At 42.2% G+C, this 25,157-nt stretch overlaps 3 protein-coding genes across 5 annotated transcripts in view; 2 read left to right on the top strand and 1 right to left on the bottom strand.

Annotated features, from left to right (window-relative positions):
* The window catches only part of LOC129866654 (uncharacterized), a 33,881-nt gene extending 32,867 nt beyond the window's left edge, over positions 1-1,014 (top strand). For all 3 annotated transcript variants that reach the window (XM_055939434.1, XM_055939433.1, XM_055939432.1), the window contains exon 22: positions 168-1,014. In XM_055939434.1, the coding sequence (XP_055795409.1) occupies positions 168-268 (101 nt within the window). In that variant the 3' untranslated portion in view covers positions 269-1,014. The remainder of the gene's footprint in view (positions 1-167) is intronic.
* On the bottom strand, positions 937-11,706 carry LOC129866657 (rab GDP dissociation inhibitor beta-like). Its single transcript, XM_055939436.1, has 11 exons — positions 11,524-11,706; positions 10,929-11,036; positions 10,409-10,508; positions 9,772-9,906; positions 6,092-6,290; positions 5,432-5,563; positions 5,102-5,201; positions 4,716-4,887; positions 4,257-4,401; positions 2,514-2,568; positions 937-1,602 (listed from the first exon to the last, which is right to left on the bottom strand). The coding sequence occupies exons 1-11, from the start codon at positions 11,566-11,568 to the stop codon at positions 1,447-1,449; spliced, it is 1,347 nt and encodes a 448-aa protein (XP_055795411.1). The 5' UTR covers positions 11,569-11,706; the 3' UTR covers positions 937-1,446.
* A 30-nt stretch (positions 11,707-11,736) lies between these two features.
* On the top strand, positions 11,737-24,483 carry LOC129866655 (transcription initiation factor TFIID subunit 3-like). The gene is made up of 7 exons (XM_055939435.1): positions 11,737-12,104; positions 13,211-13,462; positions 16,484-18,384; positions 18,473-18,555; positions 20,063-20,291; positions 22,789-22,895; positions 23,130-24,483. The coding sequence occupies exons 1-7, from the start codon at positions 11,939-11,941 to the stop codon at positions 23,242-23,244; spliced, it is 2,853 nt and encodes a 950-aa protein (XP_055795410.1). The 5' UTR covers positions 11,737-11,938; the 3' UTR covers positions 23,245-24,483.
* The last annotated feature ends 674 nt before the right edge of the window (positions 24,484-25,157 follow it).

Here is a 25,157-nt window from a genome sequence, read left to right as displayed (position 1 = left end):
GACTTTTTCCCTATACTGCATTCGTTAAGATTAGCTAAGTTTATAGTATTTTGGGGTTGATTGCGGGTAATTAGTAGGACCTTTAACATCATTTCAATTTTTGTAATAGATAGGGATTCTTAGTCGCAAGAATGCTAGTTTCTGACAATTATTTCTTTATTTTGCAGACACAACGGCAGACAAAGCGTTTGCAAAACATGGGATATTCACAATGAATATTAACTCCTTCTTGCTGATTTCTCAGAGTGACACTTGCACTATTTCTTAAACTGACAGAAGTCTTCAGTACATCAATCAAATTTGATTTAAGCCTTTTTTATACAGAACAAAAATATTAAACACAACATGCAACAATTTCAAAGATTTTTCTCAGTTACAGTTCATGTAAGGAAATTTGTCAATTTAAATAAATTAGGCCCTAATCTATGGATTGGGCAGGGCCCGGCCCATGCACTTGGCAGCCAGGCCCACCTACTGGGGAGCCAGGGACAGCCAATGAGAATGAGTTTCTCCCCACAAAAAAGGATTTATTACAGACAGAAATTCAGTGTACATTATCAACAGCTGTCACAAAGTGATTTAAATTAACCTGACCCAGACTCTAAAGAGCAAGCAGAAGAACAGTGGCAAGGGAAACCTTGTAACCTCGAGAATAACCAGACTCAGAAGGGGATACTCCAAAATCTGCTCTTTAGGGGGTCATTGGGAGTTTGACACACTGATCTAAATCAGTGGTGTAAGATTAAAATAATTCTCAGTAAGTTATGTTTATAGCAAGGCTTTGTTTATTGCCGTTTTAGTCTTTTTTTTTGCTACCTTAGTGTAAATCATTGCATTATTTAGTTACATTTTGTGTAGATTTATTTATTCTTAATAATTTTCTAAAAGGAGGTAGATTCTGTATAGAGTAACGATGACATCCACTTCAATGCAGAGCTCTGTGTTAGTGTATTTATTTGTATGTTTGTAAATACATGTATTGCACCTTTGCGATAAAGAAATGGACTAAATGTTCTCCATCTTTTTTTCATACACACGCAGAAAAAGAGTGACCATGGTTCTTTTCTCTATTACAGATAAAATATTTATTTATTTCACTTTAACACAGAATATTACCTTATGTAAAAATACAATTTATATCACAATTATAGACTACGTATAAACCCCTGAATAAAACTCTTTGGCGACATTCACATGTCAGAATTTGAAAACTTCATGATGGTACACAATGTGATCATTGCATGTTCTTAACCAACTGTCAAATTCATTATAAAACGCAGCCACCCAAAATTGTCCGCATGCCAGTAAACGTATTTCTTTATTTTTTTCTACAAACATATTTCCATTGTTTTAAAGGGTCATAGATACAGATTCCAACAATGCATTTGGATTATAAACCAGTTTAAGATTTGGAGCCGTCTGAACACTGACATGTTGGTTATACTATCACTGATCACCTGCGTCTCCAAAGATGTCATTCTTCGTGCGCTCCATCTCTGCAAAGTCAAACTCAGTGCCCATCACGCGCTTGTAGATGTCCTTGATGTCGTCACAGGTGGTCTCGAAGTGGGTCGTTGCATCATACGTACGGGAGATAAATATCTGCAGATATCCCAGATGCATTGAAGGGAAAGAGGGGGGGGAAAAAGTCAAACCAATCATGTATACAGGCCTATGAATGAATAGGCTATAGCTAGGTTTCCATCCAATTGGTGACAGATTTTCATGCAAATATTCCCACCAGTGCCATGTTTTCACCAAATGGACGTGTAGCCGATAGAAATCAGTACACACAATGTATTTTTTCACTTAAATGTTCATGTAGCAAATACAAATCTAAAGTTCAATGTGTTTCCACCTCTACCTAAAAAATGTTGTGTTACATAGCAAAATGTGCCTACTCCTGGTCTTGGCACCTGCACTCTAGCCAATATCTTGCAGATACTGTAGTGCGGGGTAGGCTTTGTGGGTTGGCTAGTCTACATTATAAGATTATGGATAAGAGCGAGAACATATTTATTTGTCAAACGGCAGTCAAGCATCAATCATAATGTCACCAGAATAAGACCCTCGATATTTATTGGAAAGCAGCATCAAACTTATCACCCTGTGAAATTCATCACCATTTATAGTATTTCATCTGTAGCCTAATAAAACTACATGGTTTCCCAAGTCGTAGTGGGAGGACCACACACCATATCACTTGACTCCAAATTTACCTCGATATGCTAGTTTTTATATCAGTATTTTTCGCATAAAGTTGTTACCACCGCCATTTCAGACACAAAAAGATCCCACCATGTCGAACCAACAAATTACCTGTCGGCATTTATAAAATTACACCAAAACGTCCTGTTTCCATTACGGCTATCATTATTATTATTTGTTTTTTTAAATATGACTTGACTCGTATAAAAACTGGATGGAAACGTGTTTAGTGTTCAGAAAATGTTTGAGCCTCCTGTCGATTTCAAAGTGCAGCCCAACAAGAGGATTAGGAAATATGCACTCACCTGGCTGTCTTTTCCCATGTCAGTTGGTGCATACTGATCGCTGATGCTCACAAACCTGAGGAGAGAAGGTTTCAACAGGGTAAGGAAACATGAATTTGGAGCTAACAAAGTGCATTACACCTCAGTCATGTGAAAATAATATTACAGCATTGAATTCCAGTGATGTGAGCCCTAACATACTACAGTGCATTTGGAAAGTATTCAGATCCCCTTGACTTATTCCACATTGTTGTTACAGCCTTATTCTAAAATTCATGAAAGCAGTTTTTCCCCCTTAATCTACACACAATACCCCATAATGAGATTGACATTTTTGCTAATGCATCATTTTTTAAACTTAAATAAAACATTTACATAAGTATTCAGACCCTTTACGCAGTACTTTGGCAGTGATTACAGCCTCGAGTCTTCTTGGGTATGACGCTACAAGCATGGCACACTTGTATTTGGTGAGTTTCTCCCATTCTTCTTTGCAGATCCTCTCAAGCTTTGTCAGGTTGGATGGGGAGCATCGCTGCACAGCTATTTTAGGGTCTCTCAAGAGATGTTCGATCTGGTTCAAGTCCGGGCTCTGGCTGGGCCACTCAAGGACATTCAGAGACTTGTCCCGAAGCCACTCCTGCGCTGTCTTGGCTGTGTGCTTAGGGTTGTTGTCCTGTTAGAAAGTGGGGTTGTTGTCTTGTTGGAAACATTCGCCCCAGTCTGAGGTCCTGAGTGCCCTAGAACAGGTTTTCATCAAGGATCTCTCTGTACTTTGCTCCGTTCATCTTTCCCTCGACCCTGACTAGTCTCCCAGTCCCTGCCACTGAAGAACATCCCCACAGCATGATGCTGCCACCACCATGCTTCACCGTAGGGATGATGCCAGCTTTCCTCCAGACCAAAAAGTTCAATCTTGGTTTCATCAGACCAGAGAATCTTGTTTCTCATGGTCTGGGAGTCTTTTAGGTGCCTTTTGGAAAACTCCAAGCGGGCTGTCATGTACCTTTTACTGAAGAGTGGCTTCCATTTGGCCACTCTACCATCAAGGCCTGATTGGTGGAGTGCTGCAGAGATCGTTGTCCTTCTGGAAGGTTCTCCCATCTCCACAGAGGAACTCTGGAGCACTGTCAGAGTGACCATCAGGTTCTTGGTCACCTCCCTGACCAAGACCCTTCTCTCCCGATTGCTCAGTTTGGCCGGGCGGCCACTTTAGGAAGAGTCTTGGTGGTTCCAAACTTCTCAAATTTAAGAATAATGGAGGCCACAGTGTTCCTGGGGACCTTCAATGCTGTACCTTTTTTGGTACCCTTCCCCAGACCTGTGCCTCGACATAATCCTGTCTCGGAGCTCTACGACAATTCCCTCAACCTCATGGCTTGGTTTTTGCTCTGACATGCACTGTCAACTGTGGGACCTTATATAGACAGGTGTGTGCCTTTCTAAATCATGTCCAATCAATTGAATTTAGCACAGGTGGACTCCAATCAAGTTATAGAAACATCAAGGATTAACTAAATTTTAAGTCTCATAGCAAAGGGTCTGAATACTTAAGTAAATAAGGTACTTCTGTTTTTTATTTTGAATAAACTTGAAAAAATGTCTTAACCTGTTTTCGCTTTGTCATTATGGGGTATTGTGTGTAGATTGACGAGGAAATGTTATTTAATCAATTTTAGAATAAGGCTGTAACGTAACAAAATGTGGAAAAAGGGAAGGGGTCTGAAAACCTTCCGAATGCACTGTATAGAATCAAAGGCCTACTTCTGTTCAATGGGCTCCAATAGATCCAGGGCCGGTTTGAGCTCCTTCTCTGGGTCATTGGTCTCCACTACGCTGCTGGCGATGGCAATGTACTTGCCCTGCGCTGCCACGTTGTGGGCCGAGGAGATCATACACACGTAGATGTCTGAAATGAAAACACAACAGATCGGTGACATATCATTCACTAAGCTCTACTAGGTGGTGTTCAGTAGGATAAAAACTAGCTAAATGTTTTGAAACTGAACATCTGCATTTTTTCCAGGGCCCTCCCCTTTTAAAAAAATTCTATGAACACGGTCAACACCATTCAAAGAGTCACAACATATTTCAGTGACAACTTAAACACAACACAAGGATTTATGAAATGCTTATCTACTGCTTGTGAATGTGGTATGTATGGTTCCGAATGTATTATTAAGTGTATTATTATTATGTAGGCTAGGTATCCAGGAGTCTCACCGTGTTTCCTGTTGACCTGGATCTGAGGGATGATGATCTGGCAGGAGTTGACGTCGCCGGTGTTCTTGATGGGGTGGCTCATGACACAGATGATACGGACCACTTGGCCAACCTTGCTGACTCTGTCCATGACGTAGCTGGGGTCACAGATCAGCTGCTTACAGCGGGCTATCTAGAGAGGGAAGGTGAGATGGTAGTGGTTAGGGTTAAGGTTAGGATGGGTTAGAGTAAGGGTGAAGTTTACGTTTTGGGTAAGGCATAGGGTTAGCCAACTTCCATCTGGAAACATTCAAAATCTGTTGGTTGTATACACCGCCCTAATTAAATCGCCATTAAGAACTAATATCAAACAATATTTTATATATACACATTTGACAAAATCTTACCTCTCCCTCTGACTTGACCCCCACTACCTTCCCATTCTCCATAACAATCTCTTCTATGGGCTTGTTCAGCATGTAGGTCCCACCATAGATAGCACTCAACCTAGAGGAAGAGAAATACATTCAAAGACACAGGTGAATAGTGGAGCATGGCATTGGTTCTTATTATTAGTGCCGCTGAGCAGACGCTTTTACACTTATGCTGCAGTGAGTGTACACATTTTCAGTGTGAGTATGTGATCCCTGCGGGAATTAAACCTTGGGCTCATCAACCAAAAGGCTTAAGATGGACAAATGATAATGGCGGGGAGGAGGTAAACAAGTGAATCTTACCTGGCAAAGCCTTGTGGCAGCTCCCCCAGGCCGTAGAGAGGGTAGAGGTAAGGACTCTTGCCGTATCTGGCCAGAGACTCACTGTAGAGCTTAATCCTGTTGATGGTGTCGATGCAGGGCTGGTCCAGGTAGCTGAGATCAAACAAAGAGATAACACTTCATTATAACGTTCATGAATAAGCCATCATAAATGCTTCTAAATATTTTAAATTTGGCACTTGTTAAAATGTAAAGTCCCCATGTTTGGGGACCCTATTAGATTTGTTTTATTCAAATCAGTCTGGTATGAGAATGGTACCACTATCTGCAAAAGCTGGGTGTCTGCGGAAAGCTGACTATCTTGGCTATTGATTGGTGCCTACAAATCTTTCATGTGACTTAATACTCTATTTGGGCATTCACAATAAATAAAATGATAAATAGAACAGCAAGAAACATAAAAATATATTAAAGTTGATACACAAGTAGTAAGGGAAGTGAAACAGCCTATGTGCCATCTCAACTCAAGTAGTGGTGGTGATGACGGCACAGTCTGTGTCTGAAAAGGCAACCCTATTCCCTATACAGTGCACTACTTTTTACCAGACCCCTATGGGACCTGGTAAAAATTTGTGCACTATATATTGTGAATAGGGTGCCATTTCAGATACAGCCACTTACTCATCTGTCCTGTAGAGCGCGAGGGCGTGGCCAGTAAAGTCCATCACATCCTGGCCCAGGCTGAACTTCTTGTACAGGTCACGCATTGTCGCCTTGTTGGGGTCGACACCCTCCATGGTTTTGGGATCGTTCACATCATAGTTGGCAACGAAGATCAAGAAGTTCCTGAAACGTCTCTTCTCGAAAATCCCCATCAAACCTAAGCGGGTGCAAAAAAAGTCAGACAGAAAAATAAAAACCTTTTGAATTAAGACTAAGAATGTGGTCCTGTGTGGCTCAGGTGAAAGGTTGTGGGTTCATTTGTGGCTTAAATTCCTGCACTCACTCCCCTTAAGTCACTTTGGATAAAAGCTTCTGCTGGTATATACAGTGTACAAAACATTAAGGACACCTTCCTAATATTGAATTGCACCCCCCACTTTTGCCCTCAGAACAGTCTCAATTCTAACCACCTACAAAAATCCATTCTAACCACCTGCAACCATGAAAGACATTGTTACTTCTGGGAAAGTTAAGCAGAGACTCTGATGAACTCTACAGGACGATTGAGTGTTTTCAACGGAGAGACAACAACGACATACGGGTGTAAATATATACATTGCAATTATTCTCGAATGAGCGGCTGTTCATGTGCAAAGGATTAGCATTTCAATGATTATAATTATCCACTGTGAGTAGTGAATCCATTCGCTCTCGCAGTCCCCACCCCTTTCCTTTGCAGTCATATCGGCTTAGCCAACTAGGGACTTTTCTATCATTGTTAGTAACCAATATCTACTGTTTGTTTTATGTAATTAGTTAGTTAGTAAATAAATAATTAAGCCAATTTGTATATTGCCAATTCATGATTTTAACTAGGTTTCATGCAGATATCCAAGGGTTTGCGACGTTCAGTAATGAGAACTGATGAGGCAATTAATAATCATTAATGGAAGACTAATTGATAAGATATTAAAATATCTGAAGAGTTAGTCGGGAAATTATAACTCTAACGCTAAACATTTTCCCGTGGTGCCCCGACTATATAGTTAATGTTTACATGATTAGTTTAATCACGCAATAATTCAACCTGGAGAATTGATTTGATAATATACAGTCTTCACATTTAAATATAATCCAGACAAGAGACTATTAAGCTATTTATTCACAATTATAAGTGCAGCAATGCACACACGGCAGTAGGCTATAAGCGCAAATGTTCCATTAGCAGGAAAACACAATTCTCTAAAGTGAGCACAAATGCAATTATGAATGTAATGCTTTTATTATACAGGTGCATTTTTATGGTGAAAATTATCTTCCCCAAAATTAAAACTCACGCGCTACGTATGTTTTCCACTTAGGCTCTACACCCTTTGTAAAGCGGATTAATGTGCTTCATTTTAAGAAGTTATTTGGCCACTTTAGTTGTGATACAAACCTTATCAAAACATATAGGCCAGGCTACATGAAGTGTGCGACTATGATTAGAAAAAGTCGCAAAAAGAAGCAAGTTTCTCATCATTCACAAGTGACAATATATAATTCACAAGTGATAGGCTAATATTGTCACCCATCAGACTATTCTTGATTTCATCTTGTATTTACAAATACAAAATAATATATGTGTGAAATTTGTTTTGATTTAGAATGGACCATTATCATGCACCCGTCTCAAAACAGGGTCAGTGGGAAACAATAGATATAATCTATGCACTTAAATAGAGAATGGAGTACGTTTTTCCCGTGGCTCATTTTCATGCCAACCAAGTAGGCTATACTCCTGTTGTAAAGATAAGCACTGTGCTTAATAAACTCAGCAAAAAAAGAAACGTTCTCTCACTGTCAACTGCGTTTATTTTCAGCAAACTTAACATGTGTAAATATTTGTATGAACACGAGATTCAACAACTGAGACATAAACCAAACAAGTTCCACAGACATGTGACTAACAGAAATGGAAATAATGTGTCCCTGAACAAAGCAGGGGGTCGGAATCAAAAGTAACAGTCAGTATCTGGTGTGGCCACCAGCTGCATTAAGTACTGCAGTGCATCTCCTCCTCATGGACTGCACCAGATTTGCCAGTTCCTGCTGTGAGATGTTACCCCACTCTTCCACCAAGGCACCTGCAAGTTCACGGACATTTCTGGGGGGGAATGGCCCTAGCCCTCAACCTCCAATCCAACAGGTCCCAGGCATGCTCAACGGGATTGAGATCCGGGCTCTTCGCTGGCCATGGCAGAACACTGACATTCCTATCTTGCAGGAAATCACGCACACAACGAGCAGTATGGCTGGTCGCATTGTCATGCTGGAGGGTCATGTCAGGATGAGCCTGCAGGAAGGGTACCACATGAGGGAGGAGGATGTCTTCCCTGTAACGCACAGCGTTGAGATTGCCTGCAATGACAACAAGCTCAGTCCGATGATGCTGTGACACACCGCCCCAGACCTTGACGGATCCTCCACCTCGATCCCCCTCCAGAGAACAGGCCTAGGTGTAACGCTCATTCCTTCGACGATAAACGCGAATCCGACCATCACCCCTGGTGAGACAAAACCACAACTCGTCAGCGAAGAGCACTTTTTGCCAGTCCTGTCTGGTCCAGCAATGGTGGGTTTGTGCCCATTGTTGCCGGTGATGTCTGGTGAGGACCTGCCTTACAACAGGCCTACAAGCTCAGTCCAGCCTCTCTCAGACTATTGCGGACAGTCTGAGCACTGATGGAGGGATTGTGCGTTCCTGGTGTAACTCGGGCAGTTGTTGTTGCCATCCTGTACCTGACCCGCAGGTGTAATGTTCGGATGTACCGATCCTGTGCAGGTGTTGTTACGTGGTCTCCCATTGCGAGGACGACCAGCTGTCCGTCCTGTCTCCCTGTAGCGCTGTCTTAGGCGTCTCACAGTACGGACATTGCAATTTATTGCCTTGGTCACATCTGCAGTCCTCATGCCTCCTTGCAGCATGCCTAAGGCACGTTCACGCAGATGAGCAGGGACCCTGGGCATCTTTCTTATGGTGTTTTTCAGTCAGTAGAAAGGCCTCTTTAGTGTCCTACGTTTTCATAACTGTGACCTTAATTGCCTACCGTCTGTAAGCTGTTAGTGTCTTAATGACTGTTCCACAGGTGCATGTTCATTAATTGTTATGGTTCATTGAACAAGCCTTGTGTTTAAGCCTTTTACAATGAAGATCTGTGAAGTTATTTGGATTTTTACAAATGATCTTTTAAAGACAGGGTCCTGAAAAAGGGACGTTTCTTTTTTTGCTGAGTTTATTAGGAAAGTTGATAAATATAGAAAGCTGATCCTCTTTTTAATAGAGGCTATTGCATAGCCTGTATTGCATAGCCTGTCAAATCTATTATGCAACATGAGCTCATGGGCTCTCATTAAGTGTTTGATTAGATTTGCATTGATGTGATTAGAGGGACAATAGAGTGCTGAGTAGCCTAATTGGAGAAGCCTAATTACCATGAATAAACAGTCACATGGAATTTGACTGACTTCATGATCTTTGACCGCCGGTTTGGCGTTAATACAGCACCTCAACAGCCCTAGGAGTGACACAAATCTTTTTCTCTAAACTTGACAAAAAATGTATGCACTCACTGTACTGTATGTCGCTTTGGATAAAAGCATCTGGCATAGCCTATATTATAGAAATAGGCAAATGAAAATCCCATTGATATACTCACTGGAGGCTAGTGCCTCTGTCTCAGTAACCGGCACTTTGTAGATCGCTCCCTTCTTGTAGACATAGCTGCCCTCGATTACCTTGAAGTCCAGGTAACGGGTCACCTGAGTGATCAGCAACATTCGCACAAGCTGACCTGTGTATAGAAGAAAAAAAAAGAGGTAATGTTTGTTAAGGCATGTAATGGAAAACATGTCAAAACAATCCTGATGTATACCAAGACAAAACAAGCTGCTGAGGGAGAGGCCTTTGATATAATTCATAAAAAGTAGTTTACGTGGGTTGTGTTCATTAGGGCATGCGACAGATTTTTTTAATAACATTTTGGAACATTTTGGACAAGTCCAAGTAGTCCCTTTCTGTACCGTCCCCTTTCTTCTGTGTCGTGGCTAATGAACACAAACCATCACTGAGGATTATATCTAGAATACCATGGGTGTATTCATTAGACGATGACCGTAGCAAACAGTTACAAAAAACATTTTGCATCAGAAGCCCTTTACCCCAAATGTAAAACGTTTTGCAACGAAAACAAAAGTTTCTATTGGACAAATCCACGTTGGTTCCTCACAGTCTCATTCCATTTGGTTCTGTTTGGGATCCTAGTGAATTGAATAGACGCCACATTGCTTTCCTACCATTGGCCATCAGAAACTTTGGGATGAGGTCCACGCTCCAGTCCCGACCTCTTCCCATGGACTCTGGAGGTTTGCCTGGAAGACTGAAGCGCTTGTACAACTGGAGGGGGACAAGAATAAGACAAACAGAAATTATTCAACTTTGTATTATTACTATATCAATTTCATTAATGACTTAGTTTATTTAACAATAAAACTGTCAGATTTTGAGTATCTGAAACTCAGCTGTGCCTCAACTATTGATATAACACTGAGATGTGAGTCATAGCATACATAATGTAGCATATTACTATCGGTGTGATAGCACCACACAGTGGGGGCTGTGGAACCTAAGGTTAATAATCTAAAACCCTTTTGACACTACTGAGCCAAGTTAAACCAATTACTGGGCTGGCCTAGTTAAGGATCCACCATAGTTGCCGGAAGGGAATATGTGTAAAGAAAATATCCCAGTGAGCTAAGTATGGTTCGGCATTATAGTATGAAAAGGGTCATATTCATCTGGTGTGCCTTTGCTTACATCTTCCAGTGGCGTGATGGACGCACTCTCTGCTCCATAGTAAGAGTTCCTGTCCATATGAAGCACCTTCTTCCCCTTCACTGACATAATTCCAGACAGAATGCATTCCTATGGAAGAAAATGATACGTCAGCTAGGTAGCTACACATAAAGATATGTAAAAAAAAAAAAAAATGTTTTAAATGTGTAAACAGTTTAAACAACACAGTAAAGAAAAATGTAAGCCCAGCTAGCTAACAACACAACTAGCTACCGTAACTGATACAGTAACTACTTAGCATAGCTAATTAGCTACATTTTACTATAGGGAAAATCATTGGAAATACTGTTGTATGGGAGCTGTCCCTTGTTGCTGACTGGGGAAAGTATCACCACACTCGGATAACACTACTGAGAAACATAGTAGACACCGATTTCCTGAGAAACAAAATCTGAAATTTGAGATCTAACAAACGAGCAAGCAAGCTAATTTAGCACCAACGTCAGTTAGCGGCTTGTTGGCCATGACATTAGCCTACAGATTAGCCTACACACCTAGGTTAGTAGCTCTGACCATTGTTGGACGGTTGTACTATATTGCTTTTGTCAGTTCTCACCGTTAGGCCGGTCCCGAGAACAATAACATCGTATTCTTCATCCATACTGAGTGTCCTTCTGTACTTTATCCCTAAATATATAATTTTTGTTAGTGAAAATGGAATGGCTGTTTGATAGTTAAGAAGTTGTTCGGCTGCACAGCGCAGGTAATGATACCCGTGAACGTACCCTTCTTTGTGGGTTGGCGGATGTTTTAGCGCATGTCTAATCGACGTTTTCTGGAATGGGTTTGTCGGTGGAAACAAGATGGCGGCTCTGGCAAGAGCGCCAACATATATACTCGAATAGATGTCAGCAGTATCCCTAATCGAGCATTTTGTTCACAACCTGCACGTATTTCATGCATCATGAAGACCAGGAGGATGTTTTATAGTAGGGATTGAATAAACTAGGACCGTTATTAAAGTCAGCAAGATGTGCGAGAGCTATGCTCGCTCGCTGCTGCGTGTGTCGGTGGCGCAGATCTGCCAAGCGCTGGGCTGGGATGCAGTGCAGCTCACAGCCTGCGACCTGCTCTCCGATGTTCTTCACAGATATATCCAGCAGTTAGCCAGGGGTTGTCATCGATACTCGGAGCTATGTAAGTACTGTATTTCAGACATGTCCACTGTAAATTAAAATAATCTGTCTAGGTATTGGGTCGCGTTGTTTATTCTATGCTCTGTGACTAGCGCCTTCTCCAATCAAGGCCTAGTGCTAAGGTTGTCAGAGACTGTACAGTAAAGTTAGCCTAGCTCTTAGTCATGTAAACAATGACTAGGTTGGTTTGCAAAAGTAATTTCCCAAAATTACATTTATTTAATGTTTAGCTAACTACAGTCGTTATATACATTTAGTCGCTTATGACCATGTTTGTTTCTCAATTTGAAACCGGTCATACTGTGGTGTGTGTGCTAACTAGCTTGCTCAGATGTCAACATGGGGGAGTGTTCTAACATACTGTAGTTCCAATGAAAACAGTGTGGCATCTTGTTTAGAAATGGGCTTAAAAAAATACTAGGTAACGTTAGCTGTAAATGCCACTTTCTTTCCTGGGTTGAATTTAATCAATGATTTGCTGAAGGCATAATTGATGGTCTAAAAAATTACTTCTGTCTGGTTTTTGAAAATCTCTTACGTCATGCAATGGTGTAAAAGACGTCACTCAGTTAGTTTGTTATAGTGTATACTATAGACGGGTTGGTTGTTGAGCAACAACCGACGCATGCACAACTATGGGGCAAAACAGACAGTGTTGGCTTAGATTGTTGACAACATGACAACTTTATTTCGTCTCCAATATTTATTGAAAACATAAGTAAATTTGCACAATGTCGTGAGCACTTGTCTCTCAAATATGTACTTACAGCTGTTGGTTTTCTAGCTTGCTAATTTGAGCTATATTGCATAGGCGTGACTTCAGTCAAAACACCTCAAAACAAAACATGGTATCAAGAACAAGATAAAACTAACTGAAACAAGCCACCTACGATCCCCCACATAGAAGCTTCTAGTCATTGTTGCCAACTATCTGGCCATCCAGAATCACAATAACACAGACTTCTGCCCCATTGAAGTGTGCATATCGTTTCTTAAGTTATCAGCTAACCCATCTATAGTACATGAATCATATATGCATGCATAGAAGGAGAAGGAAACATAAAGGTTTGATCACGTCTCATGCATGCACTTTTCCTCTCGTCCTAGATGGGCGAACAGACCCAGTACTGGAGGACGTGGGCCAGGCCTTCAGACTGCTGGGTGTGAGCCTGTCCGAGCTGGAGGACTATGTCCATAACCTGGAGCCTGTGGGGTTCTCCCAGCAGACACCTCTCTTCCCCCTCAGCAAAAATAACATGCTGCAGTTCCCTCAGCCTGGAGTGGGGGTACGGGGGGATGCCGAGGAGAGGAGGGAATACATTCCAGATTATATGCCACCCTTGGTCTCTTTGCAAGAAGGTGAGGACTTTAACAATATTAATTGTGTGTCTGAGGGAACTGTGTGTGTGAGACTAGGGCTGTGGCGGTCATGAAATTTCGTCAGCCGGTTATTGTCATGTAAATGCCTGCCGGCCTCACGGTAATTGACCGTTAATTAACATAAGGACATTAACATCTCCAGGTCTCCACACATACAAGCCGCTGATGCACGCCTTTGGAACATCTACATTTAAAGTCTAATAAATTAGTTTAATATACATCATCACAATAAATACATTATTTATTTTAGGCAGGTCTAAAGAATCATGATATGAAGAAAATGTATTTCAGAAGAACAGAATGTATGTTATATGCTTAGCCTATTTCACTACACGTATCAACCACTGTTTGAGGAGCATGCAGCCTCTTGATGTGCGACAGGTTATATTCCGCCAAAACTCTGTAATGCCATAGACTCGCCAACAGTATTCCTGCAGCTACCCAGTGCTTAATTTGGGAAACCAAGTGAAATCTGTTCTGGAACATCGATAGCAATGTTTTCACAATGAAACATATTGCATTAAACTGTTGACAGCCCCTCTCTCTGCGCACACTCGAGAAAGGAATGAAGGAGAGAGAGGCGGAGATGGAAGCCAAAGGTAGGCCTATAGGTTCTCTCCTAGACTCATGGATAGAAAGTTTGGAGCGTAGCATAAGGTAACCAGCCCATCCAGTATGCATAATACAGTCCAGTACTATAATTAGTTTAATTTTGGAGTATAGGCTAGACCAATTATGTATCAAAGACCTCTTAAATCATTCTTTATTTAAAAATAAATAAATTCTGCCATGCTATAAAGGCACAATTATTATTTTAATTCTGTATTTTTTTTCAGGCTTGGGCTCATATAGGCCTATGCATAAGCTCTAATACAGTGCCTTCAGAAAGTATTCACACACATGAACTTTTTCCACATTTTGTTTGTAAAAATAGTCTGAATTTAAAATTGATTAAATTGACTTTTGTTTCCTGCTAGCCTACACACAATACCCCATAATGTCAAAGTGGAAATATGTTTTTCGGAATGTTTATAAATGTTTAAAAGCCGGGGCGGCAGGTAGCATAGTGGTTAGAGCGTTGAACTAGTGACCGAAAGGTTGCAGGATCGAATCCCCGAGCTGACAAGGTAAAAATATGTCGTTCTGCCCCTGAACAAGGCAGTTAACCCACTGTTCTTAGGCCGTCATTGAAAATATGTTCTGAACTGACGTGCCTAGTTAAATAAAGGTAATATAAAAATTAAGCTGCCAAATCACTTAACTCTAGTCAAATTGCTCGAGAGTGAGATCCCCTCGCCTCGTTATCCAATACTAGTAAGGTGTGAATGCTGTTAAGGTAATCGGGTGGAATAGTTTCACAAATAAGAAAGTTGTTGCAGTGCATTGTGGTTAATGAGAGAACATCCAGACACTAATGTGATACAAAATCCCAATGTTGATACAAGATTGAATAGGCCTACCCATTTAGAAATATTACTTTGCATAATGGGGATAATCTAAACCAAAGGGAGATAAAATTTCCAGAGATCTAAATGGCACTCACACAGAGCATATACAGTGTCTTCAGAAAGTATTCACAACCCTTGACTTCTTCCACATTTTGTTGTGCCTGAATTTAAAATGATTTAAATTCTGATTTTGTGTCACAGGCCTAGACACAATACCCCATAATGTTAAAGTGAAATTATTTTTACAAATTAATTAAAAAAATGTTATGGCAAGCCTAAATAAATTCAGGAGTAAACATTTGCTTAACAAGTCACGTAAGTTGCATGGACTCAATCGGTGTGCAATAATAGTGTTTAACATGATTTTTGAATGACTACCTCATCTCTGTACCCCACACATACAATTATCTGTAAGATCTTTCAGTCTAGCAGTGAATTTCAAACACAGATTCAACCACAAAGACCAGGGGCAAAGAAAAGAAGGGCACTTATTGGTAGATCGGTAAAAAAAAAAAAAAGCTGAATATCCCTTTGAACATGGTGGAGTTATTAATTACACTTTGGATGGTTTAGCAAAACACCCAGTCACTACAAAAATACAGGCGTCCTTCCTAACTCAATTACCACTCAGGGATTTCACCATGGGGCCAATGGTGACTTTAAAACAGTTTCAGAGTTTATTGACTGTGATAGGAGAAAACTGAGGATGGATCAACAACATTGTCGTAACACCTTAATACTAACCTAATTGACAGAGTGAAAAGAAGTACAGAATAATAATATTCAATTTGACAGAGCTCGAAGAATTTTGAAAAGAATAATGGGCAGATATTGTTCAATCCAATTGTGCAGGTTTGGATTGAAGGTTTTCAGGTTTTCACTTTGTCATAATGGGGTATAGGGTGTAAATTCAGGCTGTAACACAACACAATTTGGAATGTCGAGGGGTATGAATACTTTCTGAAGGCACTGTATGCTTATGGGGGTTTTGATTTAATCTTAGAAAGCACTGTCCGTTTAGTTGTGTTTGGCGTTGAAACAACATCCACAACGACCATGTTTTCCACTCAGTTTCAACCTGTTGTTCGAACTTCTTTCTTCAAATTGATCAGTGAGGTCAGTTTTAAAAGCATGATACTGTTCTGATGAGCGATTGATGGGATTTTCGAATGCATTTGCATTGATGTCAGAGTGGTTAGAGGGACAGTAGAGCACTGAGTACCCGGCCATTAGCACCTGACAGTTGATAACGAGTTGTGTACTGAATGCATGTCCAGAGTGCCTAAGAGGAGATTACCGTGACCGTTTGACTGCGGTTATGACTCATCACTGCTGGAGTAGCGGTAATATGTTCACCGCAACCGCCCTACGTGAGACACGCGTGCGTGCTTTTGTGCGTTAATGGGGTTACGATGGACAGATAATCAGTGCTTTTTTCTTTTCTTTGTCCTTTAATACAATACTAATCAGAGGGCGAGATTGATTGAATGGCAGTGATGAACTCTTTGCTGTGTCTCATCCTCTCTCCCTCTCTCTCTTCTCCCATCTATAGAAGAGGAGGAGGAGGAAGAAGCCCTGGCGGACATGGGCACCTCTGCCGAGGCCATGCAGGTCCCGCTGGACGATACAGACGAGGACATGGATGACGACGAGGTGGTGAACGATGAGAACCACCCTGTGAAGAGACACCTAGACAGCCCCGACGCCGCCATGGGTATGATGCCCACCTCCAAGAGGCCTCGCATGCACCCCGGCTTCAGCCCCGATTGGAGCATGGAGCCCAGGGAGCCCCTCACCTCCCTCAACCCTCAGCGTGTCCCTCCAGGCATGATGGCCTCCCATTCCCACGACAGCATGGGTTCAATGTCTCTGTCTCCAGAGACACCTGGGCCTCCGACATTGTTCAGACCCCAGCCGGTGACCCCAGGGAGACACTCTGATCATAAGTCTCATGGCGGTCAAGGCCGCAAAGGGCCCAAAGGCTCATCCCCTGGTAGGCCACGGACTAAGTCCCCAAAGGGGGTCAATGCTGGTGGGGCTATGTCAGGCAGCCCCATCCGCTCGCCCAAATCTTCCAAGGAGCGGAAAAAGTCCCCGGGCCGGACCAAGAGCCCTAAAAGTCCCAAGAGCCCCAAGATGGGTTCTGGAGTCAAGTCTGGTTCTCACTCCCAGGGAAAAGCAGAGGCTCAGGCCCTGGCCCTACAGAGACTTCCCCTGTCGGCCCTCAGCGAGAGGATGGGGAAGGAAAACATCCACGTGCGGCAAAGCCTGGAGGACCGCGAGCTGGCGGGTTTCGTCTCTGATAAACTCTGCGAACCTGGCAGCGACAACGCTGATATTGACGATTCTATCGACGCTGTGATTGCTAGGGCATGCGCTGAGCGAGAGCCTGACCCGTTTGCCTTCTCATCAGGCTCCGAGTCAGAGAGTGATGGCTTCTCCTCTCCACGGAGGCTTACTATCATGGAGCCAGGCGGAACGCCTAAGCTCTCACTGGGTGCCAACAGCCTGGGTAAAGACACTTCTACACCGCTTCACGTCAACGCAGGCAGTGGCCCCGGGAACTGGACCATGGACGACTCCATCAACGAGGTCCTACGTAAAGTAAACCAGGGAGGTCCCAATGCGGGACACCCCCAAGGCGAGTCATACCTGTCCTCAGCATCCGCCTCGCCCCCGACCCCTGAGCCCCTCCTCAAGATGTACGAGGAGAAGAACAAGCTTGTCTCCTCGGCTGACATCAAGAAGAAACTCAAGAAGGAGCTGAAGACAAAGATGAAGAAGAAGGAGAAAGGAGAGAAGCCAAAAGATAAAGAGAGGGATAAGGACAAGGGGAAGATGAAAGAGAAGAACAAGGATAAGAACAGGGATAAGAGCAAAGATTCTTTCTCCAAGGAGGCCAAGATGCCATGGAAGGACTTCGGTAACAAGGACGATGACCTCAGGGAACACTTCCTGGGTCAGAGGTCAGGGTTCGGCGGACCAGAGGGCTCCGTGATCAAGATCAAGTCGCGAGATGGAGGGGATGGCAGTGGCAGGAAGGAGAAGGACAAACACAAAGACAAAAAAAAGGACAAGGAGAAGAGCAAGAAGGGCAAAGACAAGCGGGACAAGGGTAAGGATCGGCAGAAGATATCCTCCCTCACCCCGTTCGGTTTGGGTGACATGCCTGCCCTGTTCAGCCCATCGACGTGTCTCCGCATCCCCTCCATGCTGCCTCCTCTTCCGCCTATCCTCCAGGAAAAGGATGTGAAGAGCAAAGAGAAGGACAAGAAGAAAGACAAGAAGGAGAAGAAGAAGAAGAAAGATAAAGACAAGGAGAAGGAAAAGGAGAGGGAAAAATCCAAGGAGAAGGAGAGGGAGAAAGAGGAGAAGAGGAAAGAGAAGGAGAAAGACAAGGAAAAACGGGAGAAGGAGAAAGAGAAGGAAAAAGAGAGGATTAGGCTCGAAAAGGTAAGTTGTGTTTCTCCAGTATTGATTTATAGTGTAGCGTTTATAACAGTGACTAACTGGTTGCTCTCCTTTCTTCCCTCTGTCACAGGTGAGGGTGGAGACTCCAGTGGCTGTCCCATCACCAGTCATCCCCAGGCTTACCCTAAGGGTTGGGGCTGGCCAGGACAAAATGTATGTTTCTCAATTCAATTAAACTTTCTGTCCATTTATATGTCCCTTCATTTAACTTACAGAGCATTCGGAAAGTATTCAGACCCCTTCATTTTTCCACATTTTGTTACATTACATCTGTATTCTAAAATTGATTAAATAAGAGATACCTTATTTACGTAAGTATTCAGACCCTTTGCTATGAGACTCGAAATTTAGTTCAGGTGCATCCTGTTTCCATTGATCATCCTTGAGATGTTTCTACAACTTGGAGTCGAGCTGTGGTAAGTTCAATTGATTGGACATGATTTGGAAAGGCACACACCTGTCTATACAAGGTCCCAACGTTGACAGTGCATGTCAGAGCAAAAACCAAGCCATGAGATCGAAGGAATTGTCTGTAGATCTCCGAGACAGGATTGTGTTGAGGCACAGATCTGGGGAAGGGTACCAAAAAATGTATGCAACATTGAAGCTCCCCAAGAACACAGTGGCCTCCATCATTCTTAACTGGAAGAAGTTTGGAACCACCAAGACACTTCCTGGAGCCGGCCAAACTGAACAATCGGGGGAGAAGGGTCTTGGTCAGGGAGGTGACCAAGAACCCGATGGTCACTTTGACAGAGCTCCAGAGTTCCTGTGTGGAGATGGGAGAACCTTCCAGAAGGTTCTCCCATCTCTGCAGCACTCTACCAATCAGGCCTTTATGGTGGCGTGACCAGACTGAAGCTACTCCTCAGTAAAAGTACAGAGCAAAGTACAGAGAGATCCTTCATGAAAACCTGCTCCAGAGCACTCAGGACCTCCGACTGGTGTGAAGGTTCACCTTCCAACAGGACAATGACCCTAAGCACACAGCCAAGACAACGCAGGAGCGGCTTCGGGACAAATCTCTGAATGTCCTTGAGTGTCCCAGCCAGAGGGACTTGAACACGATCGAACATCTCTGGAGAGACCTGAAAATATCTGTGCAGCAACGCTCCCCATCCAACCTGACAGAGCTTGAGAGGATCTGCCGAGAAGAATGGGAAAAACTCCCCAAATACAGGTGTGCCAAGTTTGTAGCTTAATACCCAAGAAGACTTGAGATTGTAATCGCTGCCAAAGGTGCTTCAACAAAGTACTGAGTAAAGGGTCTGAATACTTATGTAAATGTGATATTTGTTGTTGTTTTTTTAATACATTTGCAAACATTTCAACAAAAAAAAAACTGTTTTTGCTTTGTCATTATGGGCTATTGTGTGCTGATTGATGAGGGGGGGGGGGGGCGACGACACTATTTAATCAATTTTAGAATAAGGCTGTACTGTACTTTACGAATGAACTCTAATTTGTCCACATCTACAGTTACATCAAACACATACAACACAGACACATATGAAACCATACATAGAAATACTGTACCGAACAAATTCTGTTGGCTCTGTGTAGCAAGCCAGCTGTATTGTTGATCCGCATGCAGTAATGTGTCATGGGCTCTGGTTTGACCCCCCCCCCCTCCTCTGTTTCTCTTTATATCCATCTCCAGAGTTATCAGTAAGGTGGTTCCCAATTCCGAGCCACCGCTGCCGCCACCCAAGATGCCAGCACCCAAGATCACCGCCACTAAATCAGGACCTGGCAGTCGCCTTCAGCCCCCTCCACCTCCACCCCTATTGTCCCCAGTTGTACCCTCGTTGCTCTCCCCCGCCTCCATTCTGTCCTCCAGCAAACTGCCTGTACGCAGTGTGATCACTGAAACTGTCAGGACGTACGTGGTGAGTCCCAGTCAGAGCCTCTACCTCAACCATATAGACAATTATGTGTCTGTCATGCCTATCCTCTATCTGAGGGGTTCTCAAACATTTTGGGGCCGGGGACCCCTTTTGTGATAGCAAATTAATCAGGGAATAGCTTACAAGGAGTTTTACTATGATGTCTGTAGTGCATGGCTGGACTAGTGTTGTCACGACACCAGAATTCTGACTTCGATACCAGGGTTAGTATCACAATACTCAACACAAGGCATATTAGCCAAAGTCACAGAATGGCCCTTGAACCAGACAGAGAAATTCAGCTATTGCTCTGTTCAGTTGCTGGGCATCTTCTGAGTTCAACATCATTACATTTGACATTTTTTAAGTCACATTTTTCAGAGACAGACATGTATGCTTTAATGAATAAATTATACAATCAATCTAACTACATAACAAAATAATGGCAATTTATTTGAATGGTAAATCTCTATTGATGAACTGGATGTAGTTTAGGCAGAGTCCCAATACAGGTGAATACATATTCAATAGGAGTGTGTGTTGCATTAGAGTTAGTGAGCATGTTTTGGATGATATGACGGGGCTAAAGATTACAGACAATCTGTTTATCTTCCATTTGGGACTTATATTATTGTACTGATCATCAACATTTGCATAGAAGTAGCTTATTTTATAAAAGTGCGCGCTGTCTCTTTAACCAGTAATGACTCATTCACAAGGCAAGAGGGGGGCGGTGGTCGGAGCCCTACTCACACACAGTCACTCACGCTGAGGCAATAGGTCATCTTTGGGAGAGACACGTGAGAGAGAACGATTTTAAGTCAATTAATAAAGTTGGTGGCAATCAGCTTTAAAATCATTTTTTTTTTTTTTTTTAAGTATATTTTTTGCGTTATAGTTTGCATATTATCACAAACATAGTACTAGGGTAGTGAATAGATGTTAGCTTCAGCTGTAAGCTAGCAAGGAAAGTTAGCCTGCACAAATACAGACTTGATGAGTGAGACACATTTGACAGAATTACCGAAATATCTCTTCTTCTTTTTTACCAAACCGCTTTTCATGTTCTAATATCAAAAAAGTACAGACGTTTCGGTATACCGTGCAACACTAGGCTGGATGTGTGATGTACAGTTGAGTCAATTGGAGGTGTAACTGTGGATGTATTTCAAGGCCTACCTTCAAACTCAGTGCCTCATTTCTTGACATCATGGGAAAATCAAAAGAAATCAGCCAAGACCTCAGAAAAAAAATTGTAGACCTCCACAAGTCTGGTTTATCCTTGGGAGAAATTTCCAAACGCCTGAAGGTACCACGTTCATCTGTATAAACAATAGTACGCAAGTATAAACAACATGGGACCCCGCAGCCGTCATACCGCTCAGGAAGAAGGCGTGTTCTGTCTCCTTGGTGTGAAAAGTGCAAATCAATCCCAGAACAACAGCAAAGGACCTTGTGAAGATGCTGGAGGAACAGGTACAAAAGTATCTATATCCACAGTAAAACGAGTCCTATATTGACAGAACCTGAAAGGCCGCTCAGCAAGGAAGAAGCCACTGCTCCAAAACCGCCACAAAAAAGCCCGACTACGGTTTGCGACTGCACATTGGGTCAAAGATCGTACTTTTTGGAGAATTGTCCTCTGGTCTGATGAAACAAAAATAGAACTGTTTGGCCATAATGACCATCATTATGTTTGGAGGAAAAAGGGGGAGGCTTGCAAGCCGAAGAACACCATCCCAACCGTGAAGCACGGGGATGGCAGAATCATGTTGTGGGGGTGCTTTGCTGCAGGAGGGACTGGTACGCTTCACAAAATAGATGGCATCATGAGGAGGGAAAAATTATGTGGATATATTAAAGCGACATCTCAAGACATCAGCCAGGAAGTTAAAGCTTGGTCGCAAATGGGTCTTCCAAATGGACAATGACCCCAAGCATACTTCCAAAGTTGTGGCAAAATGGCTTAAGGACAACAAAGTCAAGGTATTGGAGTGGCCATCACAAAGCCCTGACCTCAATCCTATAGGAAATGTGTGGGCAGAACTGAAAAAGCATGTGTGAGCAAGGAGGCCTACAAACCAGACTCAGTTACACCAGCTCTGTCAGGAGGAATGGGCCAAAATTCACCCAACGTATTATGGGAAGCTTGTGGAAGGCTACCCAAAATGTTTGACCCAAGTTAAACAGTTTTATAGGCAATGCTACCAAATACCAATTGAGTGTATGTAAACTTCTGACCTACTGGGAATGTGATGAAAGAAATAAAAGCTGAAATAAATAATTCTCTCTACTATTATTCTGACATTTCACATTCTTAAAATAAAGTGGTGATCCTAACTGGCCTAAGACAGGGAATTTTTACTTGGATTAAATGTCAGGAATTGTGGAAAAACTGAGTTTAAATGTATTTGGATAAGGTGTATGTAAACTTCCGACTTCAACTGTATATTCTTATTTTAATCCTGAGTGTTTTGTTGCTTACACTTTCTCTCCGTAGATTCGTGATGAGTTGGGGAACCAGATCTGGATCTGTCCTGGTTGCAACAAGCCTGATGACGGCAGTCCCATGATCGGCTGTGATGACTGCGATGACTGGTACCATTGGTAGGAAAGGCTTTGCTTCATCCATTCATGTATCTACTGTGGTTCAGTCCAGCTGATATGACTAGTTATTGCTGTGGAAGGATAGTAAGGAACATGTACTAGGATACTAGTTGTTGAACCGAGAAAATATACTTATGCTGCACTGTGGAAAGCTGATATCCACTTTTACTTTTATGTCACTCCAACTTCCCTCCTTTTTTCACTCACTCACTGATTCCGTCCTTCTCTTCTCAGGCCATGTGTCGGGATGGTCTCGGCCCCTCCCGAGGACCAGCAGTGGTTCTGTGTGAAGTGTGCCGGCAAGAAGAAGGACAAAAAACACAAGAAGCGGAAGCACAAAGTGCATTGAGACTATGCAAAACAAAGCACACTTTGGACTTTTCATTAGCTGGACTGACTGCTTCTTCAAGCCATACTGGAACACTCTTGGCACTGGCTGTAAAAAAAAAAAAAAGGAAACAAAGAAGAAGAAATTAAAAACATGACAGATAAGACATTCACACATCCTGATGATTTTAGTGAATGACAGACTCTTTAACCAGCACATGTCCAACCTCAGCTTTTAAGGCTATGTCCTACTTCTGTACCCTTCTCCCAAAGTGTGCATGTGGCTTGCACACTAAAAGCATTGGGTTGATGTAAGCATTGGCTGGAGAGAGTTTCCACCATTGTTTAAATCTAGAGAATTAGGACACAGTCTTTGTTGTGAGAGCCCTTGGCCCAGCGTTCAGTAGGTGTGATGTCGTCACAGAGATCATGCCTTTCCATCATCGTGGTTACAAACCGATCACTGTTGAGTTCAATGTTGTCAAAGATAGCATTGGCATGGTATGGAGAAAAATCTACATTCATCCATCTTCATATTATTCTTGTTGTTTTGTTAGTATTTCTATAGCCTGGTCCGTTCGTTATCTGTTTGTGCTGTCTTGCCAACTCCTATGGCCTCTGGCTTGAGTTGGAGATGGCAAGACAACACAAACTTATCTTGGAACAAGGCTAGTATTTCCACAAAAAGTTCAATAACATCGAACTGAATGACAGATTCAGATCCCCCCCGGTTTTCTGCAGTATCATTTAAATATGTCATGTATATAAAGGTAACTGCATTTGTGTGTATTATAAAATGCGTAAATACCAACTTCCAACCAAGCCCAAGTGCATTCTGTTCTTAGGAGTCTTCTGACTTGTTAAATCCATTTCCAAATTATTGGTTTTTAATGATTTTCTGTATATTTTTTTAATTACATTTCAATTTTAATTTTTTTCTCCTTATGAATTGTCCCCCAATCAGAGTTATACTGTAGCTGTGCTCGTTGTACACGTATCTCATTTTGCTGATATTTACAATATTAAAGACTAACCGTCTCATTGACATCCAATTTTTTTCCAAACGAATGCACTCATTTGTACTTAACTTCTCTGTACGCAACTTTACTTTGATATAATTTGAGGGCATACGCACTTCTATCTTCTTTCATGCATTTACATTGATTGTTCTGTGCAATTTTGAACCTTTCCCTATACATTTTATCCCCTTTGTTTTGATGCATTTAATGAATGAAAATACAGTGGAAATATTTGAACAAAACAGTGAATTTGAATTTGTTAAATTAATCAGAAAATGTTTTGTTGAAGAAGTAGTATGTCATTTTTGCCTTTTGGATTTCTGTCTGAGGAGCAGGGAGTCATACTGCTCAAAACATATCCGTGTCACCAGCTGGAGGTGAATCACTAGCTGTCTCAGCTGTAGCACCCAAGAAGAGCCTAGTGCAGAGTGTTCAAGTAAATGTTTCTGCTCCCTTGCCAACTCCTTATGCATGTCCAAATACCATAAGGAGTTGGCAAGAGAGCAGAAATGGACTGGCACCCAAAAGTCTAGTGTCTAATAGAATGTTCAAGTACTAAAACCTAGTGCAGAATGTTCGAGTAGGCCTAAAGCCTAGTGTAGAATGTTCCAAGTACACTCTCCGGTAACATTTTACTTTACTTAAAGCCAACTGGTGCAATGCTTTATCTCTTGTTATAAACATGTATGAACCTTTATAATTTCTTATTATAATGCTTAAAAAGCCTAAGGTAGGTAGGATGTTAAAGTAAAGCTTAGTTCAGAATGTTTAAGGAGTAATGTCTTCCTGGTGTGGTAATACACAAAATGAAATCTAATTGAATTCATCACATGCGCCGAATACAACAGGTGTAGACCATATAGAGAAATGCTTACTTAGAAGCTCTTTCCCAATGATGCAGAGTTAAATACGAAAA

The sequence above is a fragment of the Salvelinus fontinalis genome, chromosome 12 (assembly GCF_029448725.1).
Source record: "Salvelinus fontinalis isolate EN_2023a chromosome 12, ASM2944872v1, whole genome shotgun sequence".
NCBI lineage: Eukaryota > Metazoa > Chordata > Actinopteri > Salmoniformes > Salmonidae > Salvelinus > Salvelinus fontinalis.
This window is presented reverse-complemented; position numbering and strand designations above follow the sequence as displayed.